The following is a 16,994-nucleotide window of genomic DNA, read 5'->3' on the forward strand; positions in this document are numbered from 1 at the left end:
CCAGTATTAATAAAGGGCAAACAGAATGTACATACCTGAGACAGGTGCTTTGACTCAGCACAGTTTAATCCACCAACAAAGACCATATTGGGCATCACTGGCCTCGGATACTCGAATACAAAGTCTAGTCTCATTAGCCAAACAGAGCCTTGATCTAAGAGATTATGCAGTCACTTCTTTCTGAAGAAACTCAGAAGCCAGCTGTTCAAATGGCAAATAGAGAGCAATACAAGCTCACAGTGCTAGTGTGCTGTGTAGCAGGTTCTGCACATGCTGGGTAAAGGTCATGTGGTCTGTGTTGCTAGTAAACATTCCTGGGACATAAGAATGTGGACTTGGACACTGAGTTGCCTTGGATCTTAAGTCACATGGAAATCCACATAAGAAGAACACAGAAGGGAGAGACAGATACTCAGCAACTACTGTCCCGCATATGCCAATTGTCTCTGTGAGGATGGCATCAAATTGACTTTCTTCGAGATATCGAATCAGTTCTTTGTTGCTCAACAAATTCTCGCAGCTTTGGAAAAGCATCTGGAATGCTAGTGCTAGACTTTCATATAGTGAAATAACAACATTTAAAAAAGGTTGCTCAACAAAGCGATCTTTACCAAAAGTCTCCATTAGTGCATCCACATGTTCATCTTTGTGTAAGCAGAGTCAGGATGAGCTCTACCCTGACATCTGGTGGTGAATTATGGCAAGTGTGGAAAAGAACTCCAGGGGCTGATCTTGTTTGCATAGGCACACCCACCCGCCTGGCATGAAACAACAGCAACTGAAAGTGGTTACTTTGGCTGGTGTGGGATCCCCAGTTTCTCTGTTATTGGGGCAGAAAGAATAAAGTTTTGTTACCCTGATTCTGTGAATCAAGGCCAGTGGAACTGTTGTAGGACAGAAGGACTCACCATTACCTAAGTAGCACTTGCTTGACAAGGGGCATGGGTTACAAAACCCAGTAAATTGAGAGAGGATGGGGACAGGTATTTGTATGTGATAGTATGGGTGTCCTTTGAGGGCTTGAAATGCCAATTGCACCATCTCTTCTCTCCACTGTTGAATGTCAGAACTAGCTTTGATTCCATTAGGAGTCTAGTTACAGGCTGCTGAGCTGCATTTATTTTGGGCCAATGGTGCACCAGCACTGGGGCTCCCCCACTATGAGCTGAAATCACAAAAAGAGCTAAAGTTATTAAGAGCTGAGATCACTGAGTGCTGTGTTAACAAGTGGGGGAGCCTGAAGCTATATTGCTAAGCAGCTGGCAGAGCAATTTGTGGGGACGACTGGAGGAGTGGCGTGGAGTGTTGTGGGGGCACTTGGAGTGGCCCAAGGAACGGCGAGCGGAGCTGTTTGCAGGGACGGTTAGAGCGGCTCACAGGTCGGTGAGTGGAACGGAACAGCTCGTAGAGCAGAGCGGTGAGTGGAACGGAACAGCTCGTAGAGCAGAGCAGTTCGTGGGACGGCAGGAAGTGGACTGGCTCATGGTGAAGGCTGCGGCGGAACCCCACGGAGAGATGGCCGGCCGGCCTCAGATCATGTAAGGTGCCCCTTAACACCCTGTGTGCCCCCCTTTTACTCTGGGGCTGCACTGACCAGGGACAGAGACTTTGGGGGTTGTTGGACTTTTGGGACTTTGGATGGTTGCTGGACCCAAGAGACTTTGGGGGTGTTGGACTTTGGGGACTCTGGGTGATTTTTGGATTGCTGGATTCAAGAACCAAAGGGAAAGGACACAGGCCAATTTGCTGGGGTGGGTCTTTTGCTCATGGTTTGTGTGAGGAATCCTGTTTGTGGTGTTTTTCCAATTTAATGCTGATGTCATTTACCTCATGTTATTAAACATTTTCTGCTACACTCAGACTCCGTGCTTGCGAGAGGGGAAGTATTGCCTCTTAGAGGCGCCCAGGGGGTGGTATGTAATTGTCCCAGGTCACTGGGTGGGGGCTCGAGCCGGTTTTGCATTGCGTTATTGAAACGGAACCCCTAGATACAGAACCCGGCCCTTGTTGCTGCCAACTTAGATGGGCAGAAGGGTTACATTTGTAAGGCACTGGATAGGTCTTAATTGTGAAATTCTTGCCTGATTTCAAAAACAGATTTGTTTCTGGTGCCACAAGGACTATTTCGTGCCCATTCTGATGGAGCTTCTCCACGATAAGACGCATGCTCAGCCCGGCACTTCCGTCCATAGGCATCACCAACAGCTTCCCCCCTTCAGCAAAGCCCACAAATATTAACAGCGGAAGAAACTTTATCATGGGTGGATAAAGAGATCTAATCCCAGGAGCTATCTCAGTGTAAGAAAAACAAAACATTCTGCTAAGAAAGTTTTGAATGCAGAAACTGAAACGAAGAGCTGCAGAGTCCCCCCCTGCTGCCGCTTTGACTTGCTTGCATTGCTGTGAAACGGTGTTAGTTCTCGGGTCAGTGTTTACTGTTTTACAATTAAACGACAGTTTCCAGGAAGCACTTTATAAGCAATAACCCTTTCAAATGGGAGATTATTGGCCTCAAGGTAGAAGTTTCAACTTATATGGGTCTGCGTAAATTTAATGAATAACTATCTTCTCTCTTTTCCACATGATCTGTTCATGGGCGGCAAGTTTTATGAGCTCGTGGTGCCTGGGCACCAGGAGTATTCCTGGCCCGGGGCCCGGCTCCAGCAATGTTTGAGGCCGGGTCTCTCCCTCGGCCCCGCTTTCCGCCCTGGGAACCCCCACCCCGCGCATCCCCCAGGCCATTTAAAACAGCCCGGGGGCCCCACTCACCACCGGCAGCGCAGCGAAGCTGAGCGGCTTCCTGCCAGCTCACTCCATGTGGCTGCCGGCCCCTCCCTGATGAATCACTGTTAGTACCTTCTTTTATATCCCTACACCAGCAGCGCGCACCGCTGCGCGTGCCCAGCCCCTGGCCAGTCGCGTCTGCCCAGCTGGTGCAATCCCGCGGCAGCCCTGGAGTGGGGGCAGCAGGCCCCAGCCGCCCCATCCCACTCGGGTCCCGCAGGGGAACGAATGGGGCTGGGCTGCCGATGCCTCCGCCCTGGGGCCGCCGCAGGATTGCACCAGCTGGGCAGCCAGCCCAGACGTGACTGGCCAGGGGCTGGGCACAGCGTGCGTGCTGCTGGGTCCCCGCAACAGGCCCGGGCTTGGAGGATTCGGGTCCGGGTGCCAGAGCCGCAGCTACTGAGCGCCATGGCCACTTCCTCCCCCCGCGGCAGTGGGAGCTGCAGCAGTGGCTGCTCCCGAGTCCGGCTACCCAGGTGGGGAGAAAAGCCATTGCCTGGCCCCGCGGGCCACCCCCCTACTCTCCCTACCACCTGACTGAGTCCTGCCTGCGCTCAGGGCCAGGCCGGACTCTCACTCATCCCGGCCCCGCGCTCCCTCTGCGTCTCCGGGGCCTCCCTCCAGCGCTTGTGGAGGGAGGAGGAATGATGAGCCTGGGGAAGAGGCGGGGATTTGGGGAGGGAGCCAATGGGGGAAGGAGGGGGTGGAGTTGGGGTGGGAGGGCGTGCGAGCACTTCTGGGCTCCGGAGCATTTGCTTGTTTGTCCAGTGTCCCGACCTAACATTGGTCGAGACGCGGGACATACAAGCAAACATCGGGACAGTCCCGATAAAATCGGGACGTCTGGTCACCCTAGCAGGGAACAAGAGCGTAACATGCAAGAGGAGATGTTGCGGCTTATGGGGGAGCAAACAGACATGTTGAGGCGTCTGTTCAGGTGCCGGAAAGGCAGCTAGACTTTAGAGTCCCACTGCACCCAATGATGAACCAGCTGCCCTCCTCACCAAGATCCATATCCTCCTTTCCCAGACGTCCTAGAATGTATGTGTGTGTGTGTGTGTGTGTGTGTGTGTGTGTGTGTGAAGCACAGTTATCCCTTGAACTCAACTCCAGGGGATGGTTTGTGGAGCAGAAAGCTCTCATTCCCACCGCGTTGATTGCTAGACAGTGCAATTGTAATAAGCTACATGTCCTTGACCCTCCCCCACTGTGTTATCAGGCCCTTAGACCTGGGTTATCTTTGCTATTCATTGCTGGCTCTGTTCAGTGTTTGTTAGCATAATAAAAATGCATGAATAGAGGACAACAGCCTCTTTATTCACTGTGTACACTATCGGTGGTGGGGCTTTACTTTACAGGGCAGTACATGCGGAAAAGGGGGCAGGTTGGTAAAGAACAACACACAGAACTGTCACATTAGTGTTGGATCATTCATGAAACTGGTTTTCAAAGCCTCTCAGAGACACAGTGCGCTTCACTGTGCTAGGGTTACCATTCGTCCGGATTTACCCGGACATGTCCTCCTTTTGTGTGCTAAAAATAGCGTCCGGGGGGAATTTGTAAAGCACTCACAATGTCCGGGATTTTCCCCTCCCCCGGCTGGGAGGGCTGCAGGAAAGTCCCGGGCTGGACTCCGGAGCAGCTTCCTCCTCCCACCACCCCCTCCCTGCATTCTGAGCCGGCCGGCAGCTCCTCCTCCTGCAGCCCGCTCCAGCAACCCTGTGCAGGGCCAGGGACCGGGTTTTGTGTTTTGCAGGGGAGCTCAGCCATGTGTCCGGCTGGCACAGAGCCCAACACCCTGTTCTGAGCAGCAGGATAAGGGGGGGGAGGAGAAGGGACAGGGAGGTTCTGGAGGGGGCAGTCAAGAAACGGGGGGGGGGCTTTTGGAGGGGAGTGGAGAAAGTTTTGGGCAGTCAGGGTACAGGTAGGGGGTAGGGTCCTGGGGGGCAGTTGGGGGGGGTCTTAGGAAGGGGCAGTTAGGGGACAAGGAACAGGGAGTCTTAGGTAGGGGGTGGGGTTCTGGAGGGCAGTTAGGAGCAGGGGTCCCAGGAGGGGGCAGTCAGGGGACAAGGAGCGGGGGGTAGGGGGCTGGGAGTTCTGGGGGGGGAGCTGTCAGGGGGCAGGAGTGGGGAGAGGGATCGGAGCAGTCAGGGGACAGGGAGCAGAGGGGTTTAGATGGGTTGGGAGTTCTGGGGGGGCTGTCAGGGGGCAGGAGTGTGGAGAGGGATCGGAGCAGTCAGGGGACAGGAAGCAGAGGGGTTTAGATGGGTTGGGAGTTCTGGGGGGGGCTGTCAGGGGGTGGGGAGTGGTTGGATGGGGCGTGGGAGTCCCAGGGGTCTGTCTGGGGGTGGGGGTGTGGATAAGGGTTGGGGCAGTCAGGGGACAAGAGGCAAGGAGGCTTAGATAGGGAGTGGAGTCCCGGGGGGCAGTTAGGGGCAGGGGTCCCAGGAGGGGGCAGTCAGGGGACAAGGAACGGGGGGAGGGTTGGGGGTTCTGGGGGGGCGGGAAGTGGGAGGGGCAGGGGCGGGGCTAGGGCGGGGCTCCTCCCGTCCTCTTTTTTGCTTGTTGAAATATGGTAACCCTACACTGTGCTCTTCTTATTGCCCTGGTGTCTGGCTGCTCATAATTGGCAGCCAAGCAATCTGCCTCAACCCCCACCCCACCAGAAATTTTCCCCCCTTACTTTCACAGATATTATGTTGCACACAGCAAGCAGCAACAACAATGGGAATATTGCTTTCGCTGAGGTCTAACCTAGTGAGTAAACTGCACCAGTGCCCCTTTACGTCTAAAGGCACATTCTATCACCATTCTGCACTTGCTCAGCCTATGGTTGAACTGCTCCTTACTGCTGTCCAGGCTGCCTGTGTATGGCTTCATGAGCCATGGGAGCAAGGGGTAGGCTGAGTCTCCAAGGATAACTATTAGCATTTCAATATCACCAATGGTAATTTTCTGGTCTGGGAAGAAAGTTCCTTTTTGCAGCTTTCTGAAGAGACTGGAGTTCCTAAAGATCATGTACTTTTCCCGACCATCCCACGTTGATTTCAGTGAAATGGTCCCTGTGATCCACTAGCGCTTGCAACACCATTGAGAAGTACTCCTTCCCGTTTATGTACTCTTTGGCAAGATGGTCTGGTGCCAAGATAGGGATGTGCATTCCGTCTATCGTCCCACCACAAGTAGGAAACCCCATCGCAGCAAAGCCATCCACTATGTCCTGCACGTTTCCCAGAGTCACTACCCTTCTCAGCAGACGTGAATTGATTGCCCTGGCTACTTGGATCACAGCAGCCTGCGTTGTAAATTTACCCACTCCAAATTGATTTCTGACTGACTGGTAGCAATCTGGTGTTGCAAGCTTCCACAGGGCTTTCGCCACTCACTTCTGAACTGTCAGAGCAGGTCTCATTTTCGTATTTCTGCGCTTCAGGGCTGGGGAAAGCAATTCGCAAAGTTCCACGAAAGAGACCTTATGCATTTGAAAGTTATGCAGCCATTGCTCCTCATCCCATAGCTTCATCACGATGTGGTCCCACCAGTCTATGCTTGTTTCCCGGGCCCAGAAGTGGCAATCCACTGTGTCAACAAGCTCGGCTGCCACTGCCAGCATGTGCAAATTGCTCCATTCCATGACTTCCAGTACAGCTATTTGCATGTCACCATATTCTTCCGTGCAGTGGATCCTGACTATGCTCTGCAAATACCGCAGGACGATGCACAAGGTGTTTGTATCAGAGGGGTAGCCGTGTTAGTCTGAATCTGTAAAAAGCAACAGAGGGTCCTGTGGCACCTTTAAGACTAACAGAAGTATTGGGAGCATAAGCTTTCGTGGGTAAGAACCTCACTTCTTCAGATGCAAGTAATGGAAATCTCCAGAGGCAGGTATAAATCAGTATGGAGATAACGAGGTTAGTTCAATCAGGGAGGGTGAGGTGCTCTGCTAGCAGTTGAGGTGTGAACACCAAGGGAGGAGAAACTGCTTCTGTAGTTGGATAGCCAAGTTTCTACAAGGTGTTTGTGACGCTCACACCAGCAGCGTACAGCTGAGCAGGGTCCATGCTTGCTGTGCTATGGCGTCTGCACAAGTAACCCAGGCTTAGCTGCGAAAATGATTGTTTGCCATTGCTTTCAGGGAGGGAGGAGCCAAGTGCATCATGGGAGGCTGACGATATGTACCCAAAACACCTTGTAAAAATATTTTTGTCCCATCAGGAATTGGGAACCTAACCCAGAATTCCAATCGGCAGCAGGAACTGTGAGCTAGCTGCCCACAGTGCATCGCTCTGTGAGTCAATGCTAGCCATGGTAGTGGGGATGCACTCCGCCGACGGAATGTGCATAGTGGGGACATACAGCATTGATTTTGTAAAATCAGGGGATAAAGGTCGACTTTAATAAATTCGACCTAATTTCGTAATGTAGACAAGCCCTGAGATAGAAGAGCTATCAAAATAATTTCAGAGCAATCACACTCCAAGTGGAGGACTGAAGGTTTAAATCTCCCAAATGAGCAGTTAAACCAACTGATTTCATACCAGGGATGACTCGTGCCAGCTGATACTGAGGGGGCACAAATACTCACCAGCAACTACACACCACACCACAGAAACACCAACCCAGGAACCAATCCCTGTAGCAAACCTTGTTGCCTACTCTGTCCCCACATCTACTCTGGCGACACCATCAGAGGACCCAACCACATCAGCCACACCATCAAGGGCTCATTCACCTGCACATCTACTAATGTTATATATGCCATCATGTGCCAGCAATGCCCCTCTGCCATGTACATTGGCCAAACCGGACAGTCCCTCCGCAAAAGAATAAATGGACACAAATCGGACATCAGGAATGGTAACATACAAAAGCCAGTAAGTGAACACTTCAATCTCCCTGGTCATTCTATTACAGATTTAAAAGTCACTATAATTGAACAAAAAAACTTCAGAAACAGACTTCAAAGAGAAACAGCAGAACTAAAATTCATTTGCAAATTTAAAACCATTAATCTGGGCTTGAATAGGGACTGGGAGTGGCTGGCTCATTACAGAAGCAGCTTTTCCTCTCCTGGAATTGACACCTCCTCATCTATTATTGGGAGTGGACTACATCCACCCTGATTGAATTGGCCCTGTCAACACTGGTTCTCCACTTGCGAAGTAACTCCCTGCTCTCCATGTGTCAGTATATAATGCCTGCATCTGTAACTTTCACTCTATGCATCTGAAGAAGTGAGGTTTTTACCCACGAAAGCTTATGCCCAAATAAATCTGTTAGTCTTTAAGGTGCCACCAGACTTCTTGTTGTTTTTGTAGATACAGACTAACATGGCTACCCACTGATACTTGAGTATATTGATAGAATTACAGAATCCCCTTCCCCAGAAGAGTAACCCAAATAAATGAGCATACCCCAAAGTAATGGACAAATCTGGTAACAGGGAGGAACCTTCCAGCCCCATCTCCCTTGGCCAGGGCAGCTAATCCCACCAGCTCCTGGGGGGAGGAAGGGGGAGGCACAGGACTGGACAGTATGTGCCTTTGGGTCGGGACAGGCAATACGTACCTTTTATTAGAAAAGGGATTTTATCTAATATATAAGCGTGCAAACTGTTTGGAGTGAATGTGTCAAAGCAAGCTGATATCTGGGCAGCTGGTTTCATGCCTTCAGGGGTGACGAGCTAGAGTGGAGCAGTGCAAATAGCTGGTCATTCAGAACTCAGGCAGGATGTATTTAGGGAGACTCCAGATTGGAAGGATTGTTGGTATCACCCTGTGAAGAGTTACTGAACTGGTGAGAGGCAGGGCGAGATTATATGCTTGTGGATTGACAACTGGTGTCAGGGATCTGAACCATAGCTGCACGGCACAGAGGCCTCCAAGGTTACAGGGCAGGCAGTGACAAAACCCCTTACTTATCTGTGTTGCCTCCAGAACATCATAGTCCCTCAAGTAGGGAAAGTCTGGTGGGGGCAGAAGAATGACTCGTTCCTCCACTGGACCCAAAATTCTGCCTCAGTTGTGGTTCTTTCTTTCCTGTACATACAACAGGGCGAGGGATAACTCAGTGGTTTGAGCATTGGCCTGCTAAATCCACGGTTGTGAGTTCAGTCCTTAAGGGGGGCCATTTAGGGATCTGGGGCAAAAATCTGTCTGGGTATTGGTCCTGCTTTGAGCAGGGGGTTGGACTAGATGACCTCCTGAGTCCCTTCCAACCCTGAGATTCTATGATTCTATGAACTTGGGCCTACAGCCAGACAGAGAAGTGATGGCTTTATCGTGCACTTGAGTTCACAGGTATTAAGTTGCTGTATCACCTGAGTTAACATCACATTAATGTCCTATGACACAGTTTAATGGGGGGTTTCAAACAGATCATGTTCCTCTTGCCTGTGGTAAGAAGGAGGTTCAGAGGAGCTGGCCTACTGCAAAATGCTGGAAGAGCTGCCAAATGCATTACAAAAGAAGATGTCTTAAATATTACTCCTTTAAACAAAGAGATTGTGACCTTTAATAATAAAAAAGTACAGCAGTATCTTCAGCAAAATATTACTTTGTGAAGGAATTACCTTTCTTTTCCCCATGTTACAAAGTGCACCAACTTTCCTGCTCCATGAAGTAAGAAAAAGGATCATTTTACTAAGATGTGCCAATGAGTTAGTTTAATGGTGTATTTGAAACATTTTTGTACACAAAAAAAATCCATGAAATAGCGAAGCTCCCATCCAGAATCTTTTTGATAACTGTGAGCGATGGAAGCAAAAGCCTTATGGAGCAGCGAGTCTGTTCTCAAACGCATTGCAAGCAATGTGAAGGGGTGGCAAGGAAAGCATCAGATGTTTCCCTTATTCTTATTTGCTTTTAAGGTTTTGGATGGGGGCCAGGGGTGTGTCCTAGTCCAGCCTGAACTGTCCCTAATTGAAGTTTTTGTTTGTGTTAATTTATCCTCAGGGTAAGTCGACTGAGGTCAATGGAATTACATCAGGGAGAAACTTTACTCATTCGCAGGGCTGGCTCTAGGTTTTTTGCTGCCCCAGCCAAAAATTTTTTTGGCTGCCCCCCAGCCCTGGGCTCTCCCCCCCCACCCGCACCTCCTGCCGTCCCAGAGCTGGGCTCTCCCCCCCTTGCCGCCCTAGCGCTGGGCTCTCCCTCCCACCCCACCCTCCCCCACCCGCACCCCCTGCCGCCCCAGCCCTGGGCTCCCCCCCACCAGTGCTGACTCCACCCACTCCCCCCTCGCCTCCAGCCAATCCGGCACTGGCAGGGTCGGGGTAAGCAGCGGGGCTCCCGGGCCGCGCCTCAGCTCAGGGTCCCTCCAGCCGGGGCTCCCGCCTCCAGGAACGGCCGGGACCTGGGAGGGCAGAGCCGGGGGACCGCCCGGCATAGGGCTGAGGAGCCGGGGCAGGACAGCCCCAGAGGGAGCGGAGCCCCGGAGAGTGGGATGCGGGCCCTGCACAGCAGCGCCCTGGGCACCGGTCCCCACTATGGCCCTGCTGCTGCTCCTGGCTGCCCTGCCACAGTCCCTGGGTGGCTCGGGTTGCTTCGCCCAGCCCCGGCTGCGGCGGTGGGCCTGCAGGCGGCTCCGTGCACCCCGCGGGGCGGCCCCCAGCCTGAGTGTCCTGCGGTTGGAGCCTGCCCGGCCATAAGGTGCGGGCGCTGCTCCCCAGGTCCGACTCTAGACTTTTGCAGCCCCAAGCAAAAAAAAAAAAAAGGCTGGCTGGAATGCCGCCCCAAGCACATGCTTGGTTTGCTGGTGCCTGGAGCCGGCCATGCTCATTTGGTTTTGGGAAACCTTTCTATTGGCTTATTTTCCCTACCTATTAAACATCTAAACATATTACATGGATATAGGCAGAAAAGAAGATGATACAAAGGCCAAAAAACAACTGGAAAAGCAGCAGTGAAATACTTTTATACTATTTGTTATATTTAGTGTAGGATATTGGGACTTAACCTGAATTCCAATCAATCTATTCCAAGATAGAAGTAAAGGGCATATAGATACACATATCAGGAGCTTCTGGTATTTATCTGTTACTTATCTCTTATAATTTAACCAGACAAAGTAGCTATGCACTTCGCTGGCCTAGTTAATGCATGCTGTTATTGCTGGGTCTCTCATTCTCTCTCCCCACATTCCTTCCGACTGTTTGATGCTGTGTCTTCTCTTATTATTTAACAGTTCAATTGCAATGGGACCTAAAAGCCACACTCAGGCTAGGTCTACACTACCCGCCTGAATCGGCAGGTAGAAATCGACCTCTCGGGGATCGATTTATCGCGTCCCACAATCAATCCCCGAATCGACGCTCTTACTCCACCAGCGGCGGTGGAAGTAAACGCTGTCAACGGGAAGCCGCAGAAGTCGATTTTGCCGCCATCCCTACAGCGGGGTAAATCGGCTGCGATACGTCGAATTCAGCTATGCTATTCGCGTAGCTGAATTTGCGTATCTTAAATTGACCCTCCCCCCCCGTAGTGAAGACCTGCCCTAAATCTCAGCCCTACCGTGCTAGGAACTATACAAACATAATACATTCCCAGATAAAAACTACATTAAGCTGAAGTTAAATATATATTAGGGTGACCAGATAGCAAGCGTGAAAAATCGGGATGGGGGTGGGGGGTAATAGGAACCTATATAGGAAAAAGCCCCAAATATCAGGACTGTCCCTATAAAATCGGGACATCTGGTCTCCCTAATATATATAAGTAACTCTGGGGTAAAATACAAGCATTGCAAACTTCCTTCCACTAAAGGCAGCTTCGCTTCACTCCAATTAGAAAGAATGGGAGGCGGTGACCATTCTGGAAGAGGCCAGTGGAATTCTTTGTATTAGAACATTATTCTTCAGCTTTTCTTGAAGGGGAAACTGGGATGAAACCACCCTTCTATTCTGTGTTTGTACAGCACTTAAAACAGTGGGGCCCTGATCATGATTGCAGCCCCTTAGGCAGTACTGTAATACAAATAAATGATATATAGAAAACCTCCCTACAAGCCTGATCCAAAGCCTGTTGAAGTCTTTATATGGTAAGCAAAATTAAAGCCAACACAGAAGCCTTGTGAATGAGGCAAACCAAGGAAGAGGTCGACATGAGCATGCAGAAACTTCGACTGTATGAGTATGTTGGCTCTGAGCCTGCTCCCATTAGAATCAGTGGCAAAACTCCCATTGTCTTCAGTGGTCAGAATCATGCCCTTAAGGCCTTACACAGCTGGGTCCTGATTCTGCCCAACACTTTGCAGGAACTTCCATGCGGCAGAAGTGCCCTTAATGTAACAGAGTTTGAATACATATGGCCCAATTCTGCAAGGAGTTGGGGACTTTTTAATAAGTGCTGAGCACCCTCTCCCTGCCCCTTATCTAATTCTGTGAGATTAGTCAGTGTATCTGAGACTGTCTCTTATGAGGCTTTTTCAGAAATAAAATCAACATCTCTTAGTTTGGAGAGGCAGACACATCACAGAGTGCCTGAACACAAGGCCCATAGGCAGGGCAGAGGCTATGATTCTGGTGAAATGCCTGGGACTTTGAGATAAGAAGTAAATTACAAGAGCAGTGAGAGGAATTGACAAAATCCATTTGATCTTCCTACTCTGATGTATTTTTCCTGCTGTTAGTTATGATTTTCAATGCACAGAGCTGGCATTTGTACTAGTGAAAGAGAGATGGCTTCAGACAGCAAACAGTTATCAGGAACTTCTGATATTTATCTGTTATTTATCTCTTATAATTTAACCATCTGGTTACAATCTGGTTCTTTGTGGTCTTCTGACAAAAAGAGGTATATTTATTTATGGAGTTGGTGGAGATGGGTAGCTATCTGTACCAGAACAAAGGGGCAAAAGTGCTAAACTTTGGAAAAGCGTGAGTGGTGATAGAAAGAACATAATGAAAAATTGAGATTAGAGCACTGCAGTCTTTTAATGGGAATGCTAATCATGCAAAGTTTTACAAATATGAAGAATAGCTCATTAAATAACATATGTATTTGCAAATAATGTTTATATGACTGCAAACTTCAACTGCAGGTCAATATACCCCGCTCCAAGCAACTGCAGGGGTAGAAGTTGGAGGGTGGGTGATGAAGTGTGTTTATGGAGGAGATAGGTGCAGCTGGGTTTATGGATGTCTGAGTGCAAGATGAGGTAGCTGAGGACTATGGGGGATGAAACAGGTTTGTGGCTGTGTCTTTAGAATGAAGCTAGAGGAATAAAATCTAGGAGAAAAAGCTGGGGACAGCTGGGTTTGTGGTGGTGTTCCAGAGGAAGATGGGGGCAGCTGAAGCTGTGGACGAGTGAGGAAGCACAGAGCTAGTACAGGGCCTGCTTCACCTTCTGTCCCCGTCACCTCCATTTGTTGCCCCCTGCTCAGGTTCAGCAAGGAGGGCAGAGAGACAGAGACTACTCAACTGCCTGCTAAACCATTATGATGTTGCAAGTCTTGAACCAATGCTTGAGAGTTCCTAGAGAGCTGCCACATCCTGGCCACCATCCAATGGCCACTGAAACTGAGTGGGCTGAGAAGCTACTAGGGCTATAATCTGAGACAAGGCACCACCCACGGGAGCTCTGATTGGAGGGTCGCCCAGCTCCACCGATTGGTCCAACTACACTATTTGAGCCAGGAGGAGGAACAGGAAGTTTGTCTGAGCAACAAGGCGGTTTCCTGTTGTGTCTGCCTCCCGCACCCTGCCCTGTTACTGGTTCCCACTCGGCTCCTGCCTTTGCTCCTCTTCCCATCATGCTTGATCCTTGCCTCTCCTCCTGCCCGTACACCTCGCCTCCCATCCTCAGGGACCAGTCCTGGCTCTGCCCCCAGCTCTGACTTCCAACCCTGACTCCAGCTTGACCCTGGCTCTGGCGTTTGATATCTGACCTCGGCTCTGATCCTCAGCTTTGATTTCTAGTTCTGACTCTGGCTTGGCCCCAGGCTCTGGTAACTGGCAGTTGACTCTGGTGCTTGGCTTCGTTCCCGAGCCTGGACACCTGCTGTGCCCAATAGACTTGACTCCTGCTCTGACTACTAGGCCAGACTTCCTACATCCTGGTCCATAACAGCCATAGCGGCATCTGATGACCATGACTGGTAATTGCAGGCCCTTCCTACAGCCAGGCTGAGTCTGTGATATTCATCCTGGGCTAGGGGAATGCAGGAGGTAACACAAGATACAGGACACTTGGTGAGTCTGCAAGAGTATGTGATATTTGGCCCTGGTCAGGCAAAGCACATAAGCATGTGAGTTAGTCCTATTTAAGCCACTATATGATATCTGAAGATAAAACCAGAATCAGCAGAAGTACCGAGAAGTGAAGATAAAATGGTTCAGCTTGGAGGAATGGAAGGGCTTGTCTGCACTTACAGCGCTGCAGTGGCACAGCTGCACCGATGCAGTCAGTGAAGACGCCACCTACACTGAGAGGAGAGCTTCTCCCATCAGTGTAGTTAATCCACTTCCCTGAGAGGCAGTAGCTGTGTGGACAGGAGAAGCTCTCCTATCGACACAGCGCTGTCTGCACCGGGAGTTAGATCAGTACAGCTGCGTAGCTCAGGGCTGTGGGTTTTCCACACCCCTGAGCGACATAGTGACACCAACATAAGTTGCTAGTGTAGACCAATCCTAAGAAAAAAAATAGAAACTTACCACAGTTACCCCTCTCACTTCAATAGAGTTACAGTAATTCCTCGCTTAAACGTTGTAGTTATATTCCTGAAAAATGTTACTTTAAGTGAAAACATGTTAAATGAATCCAATTTCTCCATAAGAGTTAATGTAAATAGGGGGCTAGGTTCCAGGGAAATTTTTTTCACCAGACAAAAGACATTTTATATAAATATATATACACACACACACAGTATAAGTTTTAAACAAACAATTTAATACTGTACACAGCAATGAATAATTGTGAAGCCTGGTTGAGGTGGAGGAGTCAGAGGGTGGGATATTTCCCAGGGAATGCCTTACTGCTAAATGATGAACTAGTACTTGGCTGAGCCCTTAAGGGTTAACATGTTGTTAATGTAGCCTCACACTCTACAAGGCAGCACGAATGGAGATAGTAGACACAATAGACGCACGGCAGTGGCTGCAAACAATTCCCTGTGTAAAATGACCGTGATGATGACCCCACGCTATCCCACTAGAGTGCACCACTCCCTCCACTTTCCAAAGTGCAGGGGGGTCCATGTGTGTGTGAGACAGAGACACACAACATGTGTGTGTGTGTGTGTGTGTGAGACACACACACACTGTTTGAGTGTGAGAGACAGAGACACACACCGTGTGAGTGTGTGAGAGAGACAGAGACACACAGTGTGTGTGAGACAGAGAGAACGAGACACACACATTAGCCCTTTAAGAACGCTGACCCCACTGTAAGTACACTGACTTTTTAAGTAGATCAGCGAGTTGCAAAAGCAGCTGCTGCCAGCAAGCTCCCTCCGTCCTGAGCCCTACCATGTCATCCCCCGTGCTCTGTGGAGATGGGGTACATGATGGGGGGAGGAGGACACCCTGACATCAGCACCCCACTTCCCCCCCCACACACACACAGCAAGCAGGAGTCTCCTGGGAGCAGCTCCAAGGCAGAGGGCAGGAGCAGCACATGGCAGTGGGGCGGAGGGACACCTGAACTGCCTGGCACTTGATAGCCTGCTGGGCGGCTGCTGCACAGGGAACGTAGGGGGGCTGCCAGCCCACCCTGGTTCCAAGCCCCCACCAGCTAGCTGCAACGGGCTGCTCTTCCTGTAAGCAGTGGACAAAGCAGGCGGCTGCCAAACAAAGTTAGAAGGGAGCATTGCACAACTTTAAATGAGCATGTTCTCTACTAGATCAGTGACATAACTAAATAATGTTAACTGGGAGGACATTATGTGAGGAGTTACTGTACTCCTCATTCACACACATTCGATTAGCAGCTGCCAGGAATTGTCATTCCTTGTTTTATGCTAATTGTACTTGATGTTAGTGATCTCTCTTTCTAAAAACAAGCCTACTGAATCACTGCCATTTACACGTCTTATTAAAGCACACCACTGTGCTAGGCATTTTATAGACCGGCAGTAAGACATGGCCACTGTCCTGATATAACAGTCTATAAATCCTGCTGTCACTATGCCACTGGGACTGTTTCAGGGCCAGCCTTAGTGAAAATGGTGCCCTGGGCGAACTTGTATTTTGGCGCCTCCCTCCCCCTCCCACCATCACCCCTGGCTTCTACGGGCTCTGCCCCACCCCATCACCTCCAGGCCATTACGTATACTTCATATGGAATGTCCACAGGAAAGTCCATTCAATGTAGATGGGCGTCTCCCATAGTCCATTGATGAGCCACTTACTTTGACTAGTCCCTTCAAGATGTGCTGGCTAACTACTTTGTGGGTGTTACCCCAGGAGCAAACATTTGAAATACAGACATAGAGCCAATACTCATAACTTCAAATACAAAAATGATACATTCATACAAATAGTATGAACATATTCAGCAAATCATAACCTTTCCATAGACATCGTACATGCCACGTTTTCTCAAGATTTGTTGCAAATATATAACAGCGGTTGCAACAGTGATCTGCCTGGTCATGTTTTAATCAGATAACATCACAATGAGTAACTGCTACAACTAGCAAATTCCTAGGCCACTGTCCGCAGAAGTAAGGATGGCATGGTATATGGTGTATTGCCACACTTCTGTGCTGCTGTGGTGGCTTGTGGTGCCTGGCGCTTGGCTTGCAGTTCAAGGCAGGCTACGTGCTGTCATATGGGGGCTGCATCTTGCCAGAGCCCACGGCCCTCCTGCAGCCCCTAGCCACTCCTGACTCACCACGAGCATTTTGACAGGAAGTACTAAGCAGTAATAACAACAATAATAATACGTGTGTGTGTGTGTGCGTGTGCACGCGTGACAGAGTGTGTGTATGTGTGAGAGAGCCAGTGTGTGTGTTTGTGTGAGAGAGACTGTGTGTTGGGGGATTGTGTAACAGAGTTTGTGTTGGGGAGTGTGAGACTATGTGTGTGTGTGACAATCTGTGTTGGGAGACTATGAGAGGCAGAGTGTATGTGGATGTGAGAGCCTGTCTGTGTGTGAGAGAGACTGTGTGTGTGTGACTGTGTGTTGGGCAATTGTGTGAGAGACAGTGTGTGTGTTGGGGAGCGTGAGACTCTGTGTGTGTGTGAGAGAGACACACAATCTGTAGGGGGACT

General features: G+C 50.0%; 1 protein-coding gene and 1 long non-coding RNA gene across 2 annotated transcripts in view; one reads left to right on the forward strand and one right to left on the reverse strand.

Moving 5' to 3' along the window:
- LOC101936446 (UDP-glucuronosyltransferase 1A1-like) overlaps positions 1 to 251 on the reverse strand; it is an 87,975-nt gene extending 87,724 nt beyond the window's left edge. Inside the window, exon 1 of the mRNA XM_024109247.3 lies at positions 36 to 251. Within this exon, the coding sequence (XP_023965015.2) occupies positions 36 to 134 (99 nt within the window). The 5' untranslated portion in view covers positions 135 to 251. The remainder of the gene's footprint in view (positions 1 to 35) is intronic.
- A 58-nt stretch (positions 252 to 309) lies between these two features.
- On the forward strand, positions 310 to 1,855 carry LOC135974188 (uncharacterized). The gene is made up of 2 exons (XR_010591401.1): positions 310 to 1,379; positions 1,414 to 1,855. It is a non-coding gene; the product is annotated as an uncharacterized LOC135974188 (long non-coding RNA).
- Positions 1,856 to 16,994: the final 15,139 nt, after the last annotated feature.

This window comes from Chrysemys picta, chromosome 11, assembly GCF_011386835.1.
Source record: "Chrysemys picta bellii isolate R12L10 chromosome 11, ASM1138683v2, whole genome shotgun sequence".
NCBI lineage: Eukaryota > Metazoa > Chordata > Testudines > Emydidae > Chrysemys > Chrysemys picta.